Genomic DNA, 18379 nt, shown 5'->3' with positions numbered 1-18379 from the left:
AAGAATCTACTCAGGGAGGATCAAGCCACCATACCTGTAGGTAGGCTTCTAGGAGTAACATGGCAGAGACCTCAGCCCATTTTCTCCTAATTTCTCCTCGTAATGTCACCAATGGTGGTGGCAGTGAATATTTTCCTCACAGTGCTCAGAAAATCTGCAGGCTAGGTAGTCTTCTAGTGGTCATCTTGAATTCTTTTTCCCCCTTATAATCTATACTAATAAAAGGGTAATATGCTAATTAAACGGGATAGACCAGACATCTTCCGGATGTCATCCCAGACGTCCTTCCTGACAAAGCTGGGCCTGGGGTCCCAGGTGCCTGCGGCCAGGGGCCTGGGTGAAGCCTGGGTCCCGGGTGCAGAGGGAAGCCGGTGCCGGCAGCCTGGGAAAGGAAGGCCTACTCTTGCACAAATTTTTGTGCATCGGGCCTCTAGTCTTATTATAAATTAAACTGTTATTACATAACACCTGCATAATAAGGCCTACATGTTCCCCCCATAGGCTTTCAAGGATCCCTAATATTTATGTATGTGATCATCATAGTTATTCTCCCTAAGAATTCTTTTAATTAGGCATAAGAAACAGAATGACCAGCAATTTTGGGGGGGGGAGGGGAGGTGTAGATTTTAATTCTGAAAAAGAGAGCTGCACTTCATGAAAGGTATTGTTAGGGATTAGACACCTGCATGTTTGAGAAAGTCATTTTAAAGCTTCTTAGAAAGACAAGGAGATGGTCATAGGTGTTGCTTGTGTAGGAATTCGCCTTCTTCTTTTATCTTCTGAGTAGTGGCTCCATTTGAAGACATTGTCTTACCCATATCATTGGATTCTTTCAAAAAACCTTTTGACTCTTCAGGTCCCAAAAACATGACATGTCATAAAACTATTTTCTAATGATACTTTCAGTCTTTGATAAATTACTCCCCCATCCAAAACATACTTTTCCAAAAGGTAGAGAAAGCATTTCAGAGATTCCTGGAATCTTGTTAAAATTAACTGAAAGAAAAGCTAAAATCTTCAGAAATGGTTGCTAATGGAAATGTGGCTTGGTCTGTTATGTAAGCAATAATGCAGTCAGGTCTTACATTGGAACTAGGGTTTGTGTTAAGTAAAAATGTTTGCCCTTCAGTAGGAAGCAGATTCCCTTCACAAGCCAATGTGACATTATATGAACCCTAATTATTTGAGCTTATCTGCAAGAAATTTTTTGGGGGGACATATTGGCCATAAGAATTGCTCAGAAACGCTGATTAATTCTATTATCTTCTTTTTTCATTTGCTGCAAGTCAACTGAAGGACCTTAGTAAAAAAATAATAATAACATATTATGGTTCTGGGAGTTGAGCTGTAATCCATTTTGTCTGACAAGTTTATTAATGGCTGCATTACTTCAGTGCCTTTTGCCTTCAGAATGTCATGTGAGATGTGTTCGGTAGAATAAGTTGCCCACAAACTATGAACTGAACCATTCTCATGATCTGTCCTTCGTTCAGCATAGTCTGCCTTTGAGTTGAAGAGGTGATGGTTGGGCTGCTGAGCCCATCCCAGAGTGACACCCATATCTCAGTAGGAGCTTAGTACGCTCTGATACGGGTAATGACTTAATAGGCAACAGAGCAACTGTTCTATATAGAAGTGATCCTCAAATACAGGCTGGTTTTGTTGTATTTGGACAATGAGATGAGTTTGTAGCTATAAAAATTAAAATGGCTCAGTGAACTACATTGAAGTTCAGGGCTTCCTTTGTCAGAGGGTCCCCAGAGTTAGCAATGGGGGCTGCACAACTCTTTTGAGAACAAAATACTGTCATTAAGCTTCCCTAAAGGAGACTTCATTTCTACCTAAAATAGTACAGTATTTAAAGCTTCTGGAGTTATTCGCTCTACTTTCAGCTGATGTTGCTGAGGGACAAGTTAGGGAAAGCAAAGCATTTTGTTTTGCTACTTGTAGGAGGCTCTGCTTTATAGCAGATGACAGTTGTTTATGATTATAGGCTCTGATGTCAGACCAGGTTTTGAATCTGGGCTCTTACACTAATTAGCTCATGATTAAATGGTTGAGTGACTTACCTTACTGTTCTCATATAAGATCTACCTTATGTTGTTATAAGGATTTTTAAACTATGTACAGGATTTAGCATAATGCCTAGCATACAAGTACTTCATAAGTTATCTGCTACAATAATAATAAAAGGTTCATTTGGCATTATTGTGTCCTTAATATAGCACCAAAGACAATGAAGTAACATGTCCAGAAAGACACACAATTCTAATACGTACTTGACTCCTCATTCTATACTGATTCCACCACTGTCCTTAAGTCACTGCATAGGCCTTGGAAGGAAGGCCCTGTTCGAGGTACGCATTGGAATGCCCTGAGGCAGTGCTTTCTTTCCCTGCGGGATGCTAAGGATGTTCTCCAGATCCACTGAGACCCCTTTTCTCCCTGACAAAGAGCTTCTTCTCCATGACCATTTCCAGAGAAAGCACACCCAGGTTTTCCTCTGGAAACCCTTGTTTTCATCTCTTTCTATACCTCTTTTGCCTAGAGATTGTGTTTTGTCTCTAACCTAACTTCCAATTTCACTATCCCACACACTCTAAGGTTGATGTTACACATCTCCTGTCACTTGACATTTATGTTTGTCTTGAAAATTATTCTTCAGTGTGGTCGACAACAGGCTCTTACGGATTCGGTTGTGTCTTACAGGGTTGGATTGCAGCAGTGTGCATGGGTGTTGGATCAGACAGTTTTGCACAGGGAACTGTTACAGCCCATGCCACTACAGGGGGTGGCACTAATGGACTGACTGGAGAAGAGTCCACTCCTATAGTCCTGGCTTTTGCACCTTACCACGATAACCACATTTAACCAAAGTCTCCTCCATCTGGTCATCTTTATCATGTTCAGTACTGTGCTTAACAGAAGGGGACAGTTACTGCTCTCAAGAAGCATTCAATCTAGACTCAAGGTTAACATACTCAGAATTATGAACTGACCACTCAAGAGAGAGGGTATCATGTTTGTTGTGGGCCATGTCAATCCAATAGTCCGACATCACTGTTTTCACCCAGAATATCCGGATACTGAACTAATTGTGATGGGCTTAGCAGAAGGAGAACGGAAGCATTTGCAAAAGCTCTTTGAAGGAGCAAGAAACACAAGAAGGCCTATTTCTTAAAAGTGTATCTCTTCTATACACTCATATTAACCAAAATAGAGGGCTCTAGCCCATCCTTCTTGGTGTAGCTGCTGAGTGTAAAGGTTGAGCCCCTGGGTTATCCCAAAGCTGTGTGCACATAGGAAGAGAATCCCACTCACTCCAGTGAATAGAATTTCTGGTTGGAAAAGAAAATAAGCTGTCATCTGGGTGGAGGAACTGGCCTGAGTAAGATGGGAGTCTTGGGACCAGTGGAGGGTCCTGGAGCAGTGGATGTGCAGAGTAGAAGCCTTTGGTCTAACAGGGCTTCAGGAGACATTTCCTGGACCCATCCTAATTCAGCCTGGAAGTAAGAGTTAGCAGGCATGTTAGAGTGAGTGGCTAGACAGCTCCACGTAATGAAGCAGCAGAACAAGGCACAGTGGTCATGAAACAGTACGATCTGGTTGGAAACCACCAGGTCCAGAGCCAAAGTGAAGTGTGACAAGTGATGGGGCTGGCGCTGGAGAGGTCAGTGGGGGGCCTGAAATGGAGGGTCTTCACCGCAGACAGCCTTAACTTTACCCCACGGAGGTGCTGGGAACACTGGGAAGAAGGGATTTTAAAGTAGGAGAACGGTATAGTCAGGTTTGTGGTGGTCAAGTGAAGGAGAAAGAATGTAGGGATGAGAAGACCCGAGGAGACGAGTTAGGCTGCATCCAAAGGTGGGGAGGACCGGCTGCTGCAATCATTGGGGTAGTGAGGAGGGATGCAGAGCCAACAAAGAAAGGTTAAAGGGTGCAAACTCTGATAAGTAACTGAATGAGGATAGACAAGAAGGAGGGCACCCAGAGTGAAGAAAACCTCTGTGATGATCAGTTTCTGGCTTAGTGGGTGGTACCGTATGCAGACCAGGGAATAGAGGAGGGAGGAGGATATTGATTTGGAGGTGGATGGAGAACGTGATTTCGAAATGTGAGCTTTCTAAAGAGAGTTCAAGTTAGCCAATTAGTTTGAGTTCATAGCAGATCTTATCAGCCAAAAAGAACAAATGACCTAAATGATAAATTTGATGAGATTTCTTTTAACATTAACACTTGAAAATTGAACCTCAAATTAGTTGACTCACTTTGTAAAAAGTCCAAATAAAAATGAAGAAAAACCAATCAGTGGACTGATAATTAAGTTGTAAATAGGAGTGCTTCGTTTGTGCAACATCTGAGACAAGTTCTGTGGAAGATCAATGGGAACCAAACCATCTTCACCACTCAACAAACACTTACTGAGGATCCACTATGTACCAGGCCTGTGTGTCTCCGCACTTGGGATAGATCACAAAACAAAACAGACGTGATCCCTGCCCTCAGCCCCTCTATAATTCAGTGCACGGTTGAAGAGACTAACGCTGCAAGCAAAGAGGAGAAAGGAAATATGAAGACTTATACCAACAACTGTTACTCATCTAGAACTATGTGGCTCAAGACCGACAGAACAATTTGAATTCCAAATCTTGGCCCTGACCCAATCTAATTAAAGCTTGTAAACCAGTCTCCACTACAAAACCACCTCCTTTCCATTCCCACGGTTGCAGAAAGGGACTTGGGATCTTAGATAAGATAAAGAAATGTTATGGAAAGCTGTGCTGACCTTTTTCTTTGGGGCAAGAGGCTTTTGGCCGCTTGGAATCATTCTTTGCTGACACCTCTCTGAGGACACCTTGAGTAGTCACAGCGCACAGTGGCCGTGGTAAGAGCTGGTGTGCCTTTGTCAGCCCAGATTTTCCCTCGTGGAGAATCAACCAGCTTAATGGTGCGGAGTTTAAGGTGCACAAGCAAATACACAAGTGAGCAAAATAGCTTTGAGCACGTAGTTCATGAAATAAAGCAATGAATATTGTATAATATTACATTTTAAGACAGAGCAATATTTATTACTTAATGGTTTGCATAAACACTAACTGTTAGGTTGTAGATTCCCACTGAACACAATAACTTTCCAATGCCATTTTGATCTCTTGGGTAGTCCTTTCACATAGATTATCTTCCAACCTGAAAACCACGCACCTGTGCTCTTTAACACAACAGGACATAAAAAAAAACATTTTATTTATTTTTAAATCTTTATTGTTGAAAGTATTACATATGTCCCCTTCCCCCCACCCACCCACCCATTGGCCCCCTGCAGCCCGCCCCAGCTTCCCAACCCAGACCTTCACCACCTTATTGTCTGTGTCCATGGGTTATGCATATATGCACATAAGTTCTTTGGTTGATCACCTTCCACCCATCCACCCTCCCAAGCCTTCCCTCCGAGATTCCACACGCTGAAACCATGTTTTAAATACTGATTTTAAATATCGACAGGAAGATCAACGTTGAGCTTAAAAACAAAAATCCTTCAGGTTTCCTTGAGTTTGTCTCCCGTGGACAGTGAAAAATATTTGCGGTTTCAAGTGAGAGCTCACATCAGGGCTGAACTCTTGGTTGTCTTTCAAGGAAACTATGGGAATACTGCCTCATTGAGGAATGTCGGCATCCCATCTGGTGCTCCCCACCCCCCCATCCACTCTGGGCTTCCACAGTTCGGTGTGTTCACCCTCAGACACACTGTCTTGTCTTTCCTACCCTTGCCTACTGAGGCAGCATCCAAGCTCTTCCCATCTGGTTGCCCTGCACTGTTCTGTCTACCCTCCCCCTAATTAGGGCATAGATACAATCATGTCACTCTTTGCTCAAGCTTCTGTGGCTTTCCACAGCCCCTAGAATAGCTAAGAGGCTTGTGCAGCCATTCACAGCCTGGCACTGCTTTCTTTTAGTACTGTCTCCAGCCTCCCACCCCCAATCCCCTCTTCCCTCCTCCCTCTCAGTCCTCACACCACATTACCATGGGCTCACTAAGAGCTGCTCACTCTCTTAGATAGCACGCTTTGATGGGCTCAACCTGGACTCAGCCCTGTTCCCTATCCCAACTCCCTTAATTTCCCTGATCACACACTTTTAATCTATAAAGGTTCCAGTTTAAATGTCACCTCACCTTCACACTTCCTTGATCCTCACCTTCTAACCAGAATCAATTGGTCAACATTTCCCATTATTTCTGTATTAGAAGTTTAGCCATACCGAAACTGTTGTATAATCACAGCGCATCATTGTTATGTATTGCAGAAAATAGAATCATTTATTTTTTCCACTCATCTTGTATATTTTCCTATGCTTTTTTTTTGGAATAAATCAAGATATAAATAGGATATGAAATTTAGAATAGGTCATTTTTAGTTAAGGGGAGCGTCTAGGTCTAATAGTGCTGTCCTCCAACAAATACTTTTGGACTCAACCAAAGAATCTGTTAGTGAATCAATGAATGGGTACACGCGGCATCAGTTGGAGCAGCTCCTGCTCCAATATGTCTGTCTGGCTCCATGGAAATATGGGACCAGTGACACCCCCTTCTCAAGTATTGTAAATAAATGCAGCAGAGATTTCTCTCTTCAAGTTTGAACCTGGGAGGAAGATAGCAGGGAGAACTATGTATTTTCCCATATCCACAAATACTTAAATCAAGAACGTCACTTTCTGCTTCCAAACTTTTCTTTCTTATGTTAATATTGTAGTCTATTTCCTTTATTGTTTTTTAAACTGTTTACAAAAGTCCTATATGATCATTATAAAAATAAAAAGGTTATAAATAGTGTGAAAATATGAAAATACATTTATTTTACAAATATAAATTCAAAAGTAATAGTTTCCTATAATCTGCCTTCCCCTAGAAGCTGTATTACTAGTCTACTATTTATATACCTCTAAATAGTTTTTCTATGTGTATACTAGCTTATATATTATTAGTTATAACAATGTGATCATACTATATATTTTGCATCTTAACATATCTTGGATATCTTTTCATGAATCGATCTCCCAATGTTTATTGGAATAATTATTCTTCATTTCTTAATGTTTTGGCAGTTTTTCAGCAGTACAGTCTTAAGAATGTTTATGTTAAGCCACAGATCTCTACAGGAGTTGGAAAAAGTTGAAGAACTCAAGGTCAAGATGCTTGAACACTAGTTTAATTATTTGTCCATGAAAAGTAACAAACATTTCCTGGGTGGGGAAGGAGTCAAAATAGTTGGGACAGAGGAGTGAGATGGGCAAAGATGGCTGTCAAATGATACTAAAAGTTATAACCTTGAACAAAAGGACCTGACCCCATATTCTCCCACCCAGCGTGGGCTGCAGACTCAACACAGCACAGCCGTGAGCACCTATCTGATCAGTGTCATACCAGCTATTGAGTTTTAAAAGACTCCGAAAATATTAGAGCTGGTGGAGCCTCTGGCAGCATCTAGTTTCAGATGGAAGAGCCTGAAGGTCACCTTGGGAGAATGGAGGATGAGAGGATGGGAGTTGTGGGGGAAGTCTGCGAGAAACCCAAGCAGAGCTTCAACAGAGCAGTTTCACTTTAGCTGTTTCTATATTAAGATTTCTATTTTAGTTGAGATATGGATTGTGTTTCCTCCTCACAAGTTATAACCATTGACCTAGCCCATTTCCTTTTTAGAAATGAAAAACAAACCAAAAAACAACACTAATACCTTAGAGAAGTGATTTATCCCAGTGTCACAGAGCTAGTAATTGACAGAAAATAGACATTTAAATCTCCTAACTCCAAACCCAATGCATCAGGGTACTTTGAAGGGAGGATTTGCTCACTCACTTCAGAAGAGGTTGGAGACGGGGGAGGGGACGATGGCTGGGAGGGTTGGAGTAGTAAGTCTATAGAGGGATTAGGTGTAGAAAATGTTAAAGAACCAGTACTCTCTAATCACATTGCTTTAAATATAATCAAAGGGGAAAGAAAATAATTGGAGACCTAGAGAAACTGCAACCTATGATAAAACACCATCATGCCTGTTTGCTCCAGGAAGAGCTGACACCTGCCTTGGGGCCCTTCCTGGGGGAGCTACAGGCTCAGATACTGGTAACGAGAATTTAAAATGTTCAGTGACCGGCAGGGTGTAGGGGCCCAATTGGAGGTACAACAGACATGTTTAAAATTAACAAGAAAGAAAAGCATTTTACATAAACTGTCAGTGGTACCAAACTTGGTAACAAGCATAAAGAATTATTACAGCCCTAACAGGTTTGGCTCAGTGGATAGAGCATCGGCCTGCGGACTCAAGGGTCCTGGGTTCGATTCCAGTCAAGGGCATGTGCCTTGGTTGCGGGCATATCCCCAGTGGGGAGTGTGCAGGAGGCGGCTGATCGATGTTTCTCTCTCATCAATGTTTCTAACTCTCTATCCCTTTCCCTTCCTCTCTGTAAAAAATTAATACCATATATATATATATATATATATAAAAGAATTATTACAATTAATTCTCTGGATCTCATTTCTTTATCTGGACCAGATGTAGGTTGTTGGCAACTCTAAAATTGTATGATTTTGTGATTTAAAGAAAAAATTTAAAGCCATTTTAATTAGAAATTACATCCTACATACAGGTGTATTTGCACTTCTTAGTCACCTATCTCTATGTAGGCAGAACAGCTCAAGGTCAGAACAACCAAACTGCTGTCCTAGACTATGCCTTCGCTGAAGACTCAAGCTGGCACCCTACTTAACATTATATATGCTGACTGGCCCTCAGACTCAGTGAGTGAGATGTCATTCAATGACTGTTAGAATCCTTGACCTCTCTTCTGTATTAAGAAACTTAATGACATCCAATCATTTAAATAGGCTCTTCCTAGATTGCTGGCAATTACTTACAAATCCTTCCAAATGTCTGAGACCAAGAACAACTCTGACTCTTAAAACTAGAAAGCAGGTCTGTTTTACACATGGAGAAAAAAAAAAAAAGGTATGGAGCCGACCTCAAGGTCACCATATACAAATCACAGGTGAACCAAGGAATAGCACCAGTATATGTTGTACTTTATATTTCGTACTTTCCTCTTTCTTCCAGACCCAATAAAGCTGGCTGGCATTTGACAAACAAATGCCCTTGGCATTTCTCTGTTTTTCTATCACAGTCTCCTCCCATAGGACATTGCAGCTCAGTCTGGGTTTAGATTAGAAATGGAGTTATCTGTACAGGTATAGTATAGTTGTGAGGGCCTGAGTAGAATGTCCAAAATCATTCATTCACTTAACGCCTGTTAATTGAACTTGTCCTGCTATGTGCCTGGCATGATTTTAGGTGCTGAGAATACAGGAGTGAATCTCCCAAATCCCCGCCTTTTAGCAGAGGAGAGAGACAGCAAACATGAACACACAGACCTGAAGCAAAGCTAAGTTCTATGAAGATAAATAGCAACAAGAAGGAGGGATGATATTTGGGGTTGAGGGGGTTGGAGAAGAACTCTCTGAGGAGGTGAGAGTAGAGTAGAGACCAGGATGGGGTGAGGGAACCAAGTCCTGTGAATTTCTTTCCTTTCCCAGCCTCCCTTAAAGTGTGAGTTGCAAGCAATGAATATTCCCACCTGGCTGAAACAAAAAGGTGCTGGTGGGGGTCCTTGCTCTCCATCCTGTAAATTCACCCTTGACAAAAACAGTGCCTTTCAGACCAGACTACATGGGCTGTTGTATTCAGATTGAACATTAGCTGGAAGCTTTTAACTGTCTCCAAACTGCTGCATCATCCAAAGAGTTACGAAAGCAATAAAGCTGACAGTACCTGTTGAAAATGCAGCAAACAGTATAAGTAATTGTGTTAGAGGAAGCACACTTACAATGGCTGGCATTTAATACTGAGAAGTGTGGCTGTGGTTTGTAGTTGGGAAGGCCTTGGCTACTGTGTGTCACCCTCCTTTAAAAGCTGTTTCAAAAAGGATCCACCTGACTTAAACCATTGGCGTGCTGATCCTCCCTTTACCATAATGACAAGAGAGAGTTTGGTTTATATCAATAACTGATTGCACATTTGTCCAATAGATACTGTCAATTGGTGACTTCCTGGAGGAAGCCCAAACAGAATGAAGCAGGAAAAGGGAGATCTAACCTAGGTATTCATGTTAATTTCACAGCTCCACAGAGGCCCTTTGAAGTCCTCTCCCGGCCCTCCCACAAATCCCCACACTATCTGAAGGCTGGAGGAGCTCTATCTTAGAGCTGTTTGGGAACTGTCTTCAAAAACTAGAATGTATACTGTCCAACAGAGAATCAATTTGAATTTCAAATCCCGTTGTCTCAAACAGTGTTTCCAAGCTAGCCTACCAGCACACAACTTTCTTCCTTCCTTCTTTTTTTTTTTTTTATCTCTGCCACTTTAAAAAGGTAACAAAACAAAAAGCACCTTCTCCAGCAGAGATAACAGAAATTGGCCAGAGTTATTTACTTGACTGCTCTATTTATGGCAACTTGTTTGTGTATTTTTAAATCACAGTTACAATGAGCTATTGTTCAGTGGTGTACTGTAGGAACATATATGTTGCAAACTACTCCCAAGGAAACCTGATGGTACAGGTTCTTTTCTTTTACCTAACCAAAAAAGTTAAAAATAAAAAAGTAGGATACCGAAGGAATTTGACCCTTTTAAGTTGCTTTTATTTGCTAGCCTTTTATGAAATGGCAAAGCTATTAAATATTGCCTCCTCTTCTCCCCATTTCCTTTTATCACCATGTGATAAGGAGGCTATTGCAGAAATTAAAATCTGTCGTTGAGAAGAAATTCAGACCTCTGCTGCAAATATTTATCACTTCTTTCTGGGCTTGCTTTGAGGTTCCGTTTTTGCTTTTCTTGGCCCTTTCTGTGAACACCTAATGCCAAGCTGCACTTTCTCTTGGTGTACCTAGAAATAGCTGAGAACCAAGATTAGCCTTACGTGTGGGGCAGACAGGTTCTGGTGTTCGAATAATGATATTCACTTAACCTACTTATAAAAACTCTCAGTCAGGTACTTGATTAAGTGCATCCCGTGACCTGGCTCCTTTTCTCTTGTTGTTATTTACTGATAAAAATAAATCTCCTGCGCTAAGCAGTAGGCATCGCTTCGAAATGCAAGAGAAGTCCTACGGGGAGAATTCATATGTTAATGAGCCCTTCCTAGGGAGAACTTGGTTCAGCGTGCCATTTGCTGACATCATTGTTATGGGCCGAGTGGAGATGATTTCTGTAAGAGGTGGTTTTGCATATTCTCCCGGCGCGCTGTGGTCCGCGCGTGCACCTGCGGGAGGGGGAGTTTACATAAGCGTCTTGGGGGACTTGCCTCTCCGCTGCTCCGCTCACTAGGGCTCGCGGCCATGGAGCGGATGGACCGAGGTAGGTGCTGGAGCCGCGAGGCTGGGCCAAGTGGGTGGGAAGCTTTTCGAGGAATATCGTGCTCGCAGGACCTCGTGGAGACCTGCCAGGGGCACGGTCAGCAGTGACAGTTCCTGGAAAGAGGGCGGCGGCGAGATCAGGTTGGGCAGGCGCCTCCTGCGGACCGGCGCGGGGAACCGAGCCAGCCTGGCATCGCGAGCCGGGCGGTCGGCCCGCTGCGCTCCGCCGAGGGTGGGACCGGCAGGAAGCGAAATGGTTACTTTTTTTCCTGCGGGCTCTGGTTACTTTTGAAGATCGGTCCCAGGCGGGACCCCGGAGCGGAGCGGAGTCCGGGTTTTTCTCTCCGCGGTGGAGGATCCCGGGGAGGCGCAGCGCTGGGACTTGGGGGATGCGGTGGCCTGGACGAGGCGACTCTAGCCCGGGGAGCAGAGTCGGCGACGCCGGCGGGGACAGAGGGTCTCCGGGGAGCAGGAGGACCTTTTGCCAACCCCCCACGATCGGTTGCGGACTGCGGGGGTGAGAATCGCCGCGTTGCACCGAAAGTGGGCTCGGCGAGGACAGGCCAGGGAGAGTGCGTCACGGCGGGGCGGGGGCGGGGGCGACCCCCTCGCCCGCCGGGCGGGGCCAGGCGCGGCGCCCTGATGGGGGGCGCCGCCCGCCCTGGTTTAATGGGGGCCCGGCACTCGCTGCTCCCTCCCTGCTAGGGTCTCCTCCGGAAATGGGTGGGCGAGGGTGACCCGGAGGGCACCCTGCCCTGTTCTCCTCCAAGGGGCACCGCGCGCCGGGCGCCAGCCTCGGCCGGTCGCAGGGCGGGCGGGCGGCGAGTGCTCGCCGAGGGGCTCGGGAACCCGCGGGCCGGGGCGGGAGCCCCGAGGGGCTGCAGGCCGCGCTTGGCCCCGCTGCCCGCGGCCGCAGGTGGGGGCCGCTGTCTGGGTCCGGGGCTGGGTGGCATCGGGCGGCGTGGACTGGTCGCCGCGGGCTGCAGGGGTGCGCGCCCACGGGGAGGAGGCCTCTCCTCCGAAGTTGGGGGCCCCGGGCCACTCGGTACCACCGTCCAGCCGCGGGGCGCGTTTCTTCGTCGGAGGGGACCTACGCCGGGAGGCGGCGCGAGGCTTTCCTCTGGAGACGGGTAAGGGGGTTCGAAGGCGACTCCAGCCCCGGAGACCGGGGGTCTCGCGTCGGCGCCTGGGAAGGGGTTCACTCGCATCCGCTGGGTCTTGAGCTCGGCCTCCGGGTGCGGGAGGCCGCGGAAACCCGGAGGGAGCCGGGGGACCGACGCGACCCACGGCCCGGGGCGCCCCCTGGCGGCTCGAGCCGCCACCGCCGCACGGAGGGTCGGGATCGCGGGGCGCAGGGGGCGCCGACGCCTGCTCCAAGGTGTCTTCCGACGCGGGCGTGGGGTGGACCCAGCGGATCCTCGACAGCCGCCGCTGAATTTTCCCTGAAGAAGGGTGGCATCCTTTCTCCCCCGGCTCCCCTCCTGGGACCCCCTTTTTTCAAAAGCTCGGGTTTCCACATTCATCTCTGTCAGTATACACCAGGCTATGTGTGGAATTTGTTTTTACAACTCGAGTCTTGTGACTTCTCAAACACTTTCTTGAAGTGTTTTCTCTGGAAACTTGTTTCAAATGAGTGCTGTGCGTCTCACAAAGAGGAGTGTTGTTCAGAAGCCAACAGGTGACAGGGTGAAACCCGAGTCTCTGTGTACATTGGAGTCAAGTCTGGCTGCCGTTTCCTTGGGCCGCGGTTGAAAATAGAAATTCAGAAAATCAATAGGAGACTGACTGGAACACGGTTTTAAGAAAAGACCTGCGTCCCCCTCCCCATTACGGAACACATAATGAGTCCATTGGAACCGTGCCTGGCGCGGTGCGCCTCACACCACGGCATGCGCTGGGGGCTTGGGCTTGATAGGCCGGTTTACAGCCAATAACCTGACCCCAAAAGCGTCGCTCTGGCAGGGGACCACGCTTTGTCATCGTGTTTCCTCCTTTTGTTCAGCAATCTGTCTTACTGTCGTGGAATGTGTTTGTGCATGAAATTAGGATGCTTGGACACCCTGCAGGGCCCACATTTCCTCTTGGAAAAATGGATAGCTTCTTGGCAATTGGATGCTGCATGACAGGCCACTCAGTTGTTGGGAAAATGTACCAGTTGGATGGACGTTTACCTGGAAAATACAGAAAATGCCAAAGGACACATGGCCTCGTGCCACTGATTGCTAGTACCAAGTAGTGTTAGGAAAGGGACGGTTCATAAGCGGTATCTTCAGATACCTTCGTTATGTTTTTACTTTTATTTTCTATACAAAATATATTTACCCTTTATTCGAGTTATCTTTACAGTTCATTTCAGTGGAAGTAAAATTGGGTTATGCTCTGTTAGTAGTGACTTTGGCCTTTAGCAGGCCATAGGCATTGAATGCTCTTTGGGTATGTGAGAATTCTAAAGAGATCATTGTGGTCATTTTGCTAGCCTATGCCTTTTATAGGTCTCGGGCTTTTTTTTTTTTTTTTTTAAGTTAAGGACATCATAAACAAGAAGACATGTGCATCCAGAAGGGTTTTATTTTGTGTACTGAGAAGAATGGAAGTGTTACAAGTTTCCCTGCTACCAAATGAGCCTGTAGTTAAATTTAATTCGCCTGCATGTTTAGCCCAGAAGAAGTAGAGTAACTTGACTTGGGTATGTGTGACCTGCACCTTCTTGTTAACAAGCAGTTTAACAAAGAAGTTGTTAAGTAGCTTGTGGTCCACTGGATGGCACTTAGCAGCAGGGGACACCTGGGGAATGTTAGCCCGCTGACTCGACAAATCAGTATCTGTTCTGGTTTTTGGTGATCAAAGGATTTCTAACTCCCTGGGCATGTTCACATGAGAAATACTTATTTATAAGGATCTTACCATACCAGGGCAGTCTTCACATAGGAACTAGAGTGGGATTACACTGGGGAAAGTATCTGTAATTAGAGGTGTGACCGTAGACTTCATTTACATTGGCAGCCACTGAAAATTAATTTGTTTTCTGTTCACGTGCTTCTGATTTGATTTGGTGACTTGGTCCAAGAAAATGATGAATGATGTTATAGGGACCATACTAGAACTGATGTACAGTTACCACCTCGGTATGTGTCTGATTGAATCCATTCTCCTCAACTCCCTCAGACCCTCACTCTCCGTCTGACTTGCCTATGTAGTTTCCATGTTGGTGCATGACAGATGTTTCAATCAGGTAAGACTCGGAACTGTTTGACCCAGTTTCTCTCTTTCCTTTTACCTTCTTTCCCCAAGCCAACATGCTCTCTTGGTGACAATGGGCTAATAGGTCCCTCCCAGGTTCCCTTTCTCTTTCCTGACCATCTCTATCCTATTAATTTTCCTTAAGACCCTCCTACTCATAACCTTTTTGTCCTCTCCCATTGCCTAGAGCAGCGGTTCTCAACCTGTGGGTCGCGACCCCTTTGGCGGTCGAACGACCCTTTCACAGGGATCGCCTAAGACCATCCTGCATATCAGATATTTACATTACGATTCATAACAGTAGCAACATTACAGTTATGAAGTAGCAATGAAAATAATTTTATGGTTGGGTCACAAGATGAGGAACTGTATTTAAAGGGCCAGAAGGTTGAGAACCACTGGCCTAGAGGGTTAAGTGCAAAGTCTTCTGCCTGATATGTACTACTTAAAAGTTCACTCCGTGCTGCCACTGCCATCCATTGTTGCTTCTTTGGAAGAATCTGTCTTCCAGTGAAACTGCCCACTGTTTACTGCCTCTGTGCTGACTTATTAAGCTTCAGGGAAAAATAATAAAGGTTTAAATATATATGTCAAGGTCAATCAAAAGAACAATCCTTAGCTACTCTGGATGCAGCATACAGCTCATTAGAAAATAAATGGACTCCAAATACCAAAATAACATTGCAAAATAATAAAGCCACTTTTTAATTCGAATAACACCTTCATGTACTGTATGTTATCTTATTTAACCAGTGATTACTGTGCTTATGGGAGGAATGCCTAAGCCCTTGTCCACAACATAATTATTCTATATACTTTTAGACAATTTTTTTCAAAGGCATAGTTGCCTAATTTACAGCATATTGAAAGCAACACATTTAAAAAGATTTGGAGGTTGTTGATTGTGGGCAAAGGGAAAAGGTTACTTACTTAAGAAGAAACTCAAATAGCCGGAATCCAGACATCGTGAGAACATGGAGAGAAAAAACTTACAAAAAGTTGTCTACCATCTTAGCCACGGTGCCATGCACTCCTGGCCATCAGCTCTACGTTGTGAGGTAGCCCTGGAACCGGCCCTATATTCTAGTCGAGGAACCAGGTTCTCAGGTCACACCCAGCTGGGATGGCTGGATTAGAATTCCTGTGTCTGGAATCCTGAAGCCAGTGTTTTTCTGCTGTTCATTTTTTACTCAAAGTGGAAAGATGATCAGCCAAAGACTAAATCACATAGAATTTACACATATAACCATCATTGAAGAAAGCAAGAGAATGTATAATGGAATTTGGAAGCATTCTCAGCACTTTTTTTTCAGTTCTGGCTTTTTTTGGAATAAATGTCAATTGCCTTCTTTCTGATTTTTCCCAGAACCATTCAATAACGGTCTTTAAAGATAAGGGTGAATGAGTAAATGGAGTGAATGCATCTAGCAGTAAATTTCATGAGAAACCTCTCCTTACATCACCATGTTGGAGAATGAAGCTGTACTCTAATTTGGGTAACAAGCACCACCTCACAGCCAAGCATATATGGGTCCTTACAATTGTTGCTCTCCATAACACAACTGGTAAGACCCTGCCATGCTCTGTAGACCATTATACATGCTGTGTGTGTGCGCACGCACGCGTGTGTGTGCACATGTATACGCTTGCATGTGATTGCACATGCACTGTGTGTATCGTGTTAGAAATTTTATGTAGGGTTAGGTTAGGATCTGAGACCAAGGCAGCTGGGAAAGGTGGTCAATAGTTTGGCAAAATTGTTTGCTCCACAGGAAGCTAGAGCCTTCCCAAACTAAAAAAAAAAAGATGAAACTCACATGTTCACATGTCAACATTCGGTCCTTTTTTTTCTTATGAACATGTTGTTCTTATTCCAGATGTCGCTGGTTAGCTTCAAGGATATCTATGTAGTCACAGGGAAAGTAACAATGCCAGTTGGTGCACATCAATAATAACTTCAATTCTTCATATTCATATAACTTTTTCTTCTTTAAAAATTTCATATCCTTAGAAAATAGATGCCATTTTTAAGAACCAGGCCCCAAGATGTTTGGTGGCTTGTCAAAGGCATGAAGACTTCAGGGCTGCGTCCACTGAATGCTGAGAGCACCAGATTCCATTCCCTAAGGATTGCTTCTTCCTTGGATCACATGTGCTCTCAACAATTATGATGTTGGAGAAGTCATACATCTGAGAGCTGTTTATCTTTGGGTCTTTTTAAATGGAAAGAAGTAGCTATTTAATGATTCTGAAGGAGGAAGGGAGAAAAAGGACAAAGGAGGGATATGGTTCCATTTTGTGTTGTCTGACTGGCATGAAGTTATTCCCATGATAACCCTTGTCTTTCTTATCTCTCTCTACCCAACCTTGGGCTTCTTTCTCCCCACCCTTGTGTCCACGTCTTGCTCTTCTGTTTGTCATCATTTCTCTCCTTGACTCCTATAGTTGGCTTTTAGTCTTCTCTTGAAAATAAAATCTGCAAACATAATAATCTGCTCGCTTTTAATTCAATTACCTGCTCTTTGTGCTTGACTTCAGTGCCATCTTTTTTTTAAAAAATATATTTTATTTTTTACAGAGAGGAAGGGAGAGAGATAGAGAGTCAGAAACATTGATGAGAGAGAAACATCAATCAGCCGCCTCCTGCACATCTCCTACTGGGGATGTGCCTGCAACCCAGGTACATGCCCTTGACTGGAATCGAACCTAGGACCTTTCAGTCCGCAGGCCGACGCTCTATCCACTGAGCCAAACCGGTTTCGGCTCAGTGCCATCTTTGATGGTGGTGTTCATTCTTAAAGGTGTTGCTTCCGTTCACATTTCCTTAATGGGCAGACTCTGGGACATGAACAAACCCAACCCTGAAAACGTTCACTTCTCTCTGCATTACGAAGCGTATGTACATCCAGAGTTATAAAGAGATGGTGGACAGGTGGGGCCCCTACTGATTCATTTCCTTAACAGGGTCAGACGTAGTACAGAATGGCTACTGCGTAGTTGTCATTCATGTGTGATTAAGTTCATTCAGCTTATTACAGCATTTCAAGACCAGGATGATAAACCTGCCTCCCTATAATCACAGAATACTGATGGTTTGAACTATTTGGGCTTTTTATTCTATTTATCTCCAGCATCTAACATGAATTCTTGCACATTGTTTGTCTTTTAAATGAACATTTTCTAAACAGTTATGTTTAATTGAACTATGGTTTGGTAAGAGAATATGAAAAATACAGACTTTCAAATGGTGTGTGGTGTATGTGAGAAAGAGGAGCAGGAAGAGGATGATAAAGCAAATGAAGCAAAATGTAAGCAGTTGATGAGTCTGGGCAAATGCTGTAAGGGAGTTGCTTACTCTTCTTGCAACTCTTCTGAAGTTTGAAATTACATCAAAATAAAAATTATTTACAAAAGTAAAATACAAAATAAATAAAGGAATATCTAAGTGGTTCTGAAAAATCAAAACAAAACAAAAACCCCACACCAAACAACTTGAAAAATTTTCACCCTCTATCACAGTGGTTCTCAACCTTGGCTGCACATTAGAATCACCTGGAAATCTTTTTAAAATCCTGATTTCTGGGCCTCATCCTCCAGAAATTCTGTTTTTTTGTTATGGGGTGGGGCCACAACATTAGTAACAAAGAAACAAAGTTTCCGGAAGATGAGGCCCAGAAATTAGGATTTTAAAAAGATTCCCAGGTGATTCTAATGTGCAGCCAAGGTTGAGAACCACTGCTC

General features: G+C 44.2%; 2 protein-coding genes across 5 annotated transcripts in view; one reads left to right on the top strand and one right to left on the bottom strand.

Moving 5' to 3' along the window:
• The window catches only part of PRICKLE1 (prickle planar cell polarity protein 1), a 103014-nt gene that overhangs the window by 69297 nt on the left and 15338 nt on the right, over positions 1–18379 (top strand). Inside the window, exon 1 of one of the 4 annotated variants that reach the window (XM_059682615.1) lies at positions 11276–11399. The exons of 1 other annotated variant lie outside the window; for it this stretch is intronic. The gene's annotated coding sequence lies outside the window, so the exon portion shown is untranslated. Of the gene's footprint in view, positions 1–11275; positions 11400–11587; positions 11916–12341; positions 12529–18379 lie in introns of those variants that run through there. 2 more of the 4 variants (XM_059682613.1, XM_059682614.1) reach the window with 2 other exon arrangements.
• On the bottom strand, positions 12100–12921 carry LOC132226523 (proline-rich protein HaeIII subfamily 1-like). The gene has a single exon (XM_059681137.1). The coding sequence runs from the start codon at positions 12919–12921 to the stop codon at positions 12100–12102; it is 822 nt and encodes a 273-aa protein (XP_059537120.1).

Source organism: Myotis daubentonii, chromosome 2, assembly GCF_963259705.1.
Source record: "Myotis daubentonii chromosome 2, mMyoDau2.1, whole genome shotgun sequence".
Lineage (NCBI taxonomy): Eukaryota > Metazoa > Chordata > Mammalia > Chiroptera > Vespertilionidae > Myotis > Myotis daubentonii.
Note: the sequence above shows the minus strand (reverse complement) of the source record. Positions and strands in the feature narration are given on the sequence as shown.

What these genes read in the sequence shown, in the direction of transcription:
- LOC132226523 (XM_059681137.1), bottom strand. Translation starts at nt 12,921, where the DNA reads ATGAATGTGGAAACCCGAGCTTTTGAAAAAAGGGGGTCCCAGGAGGGG.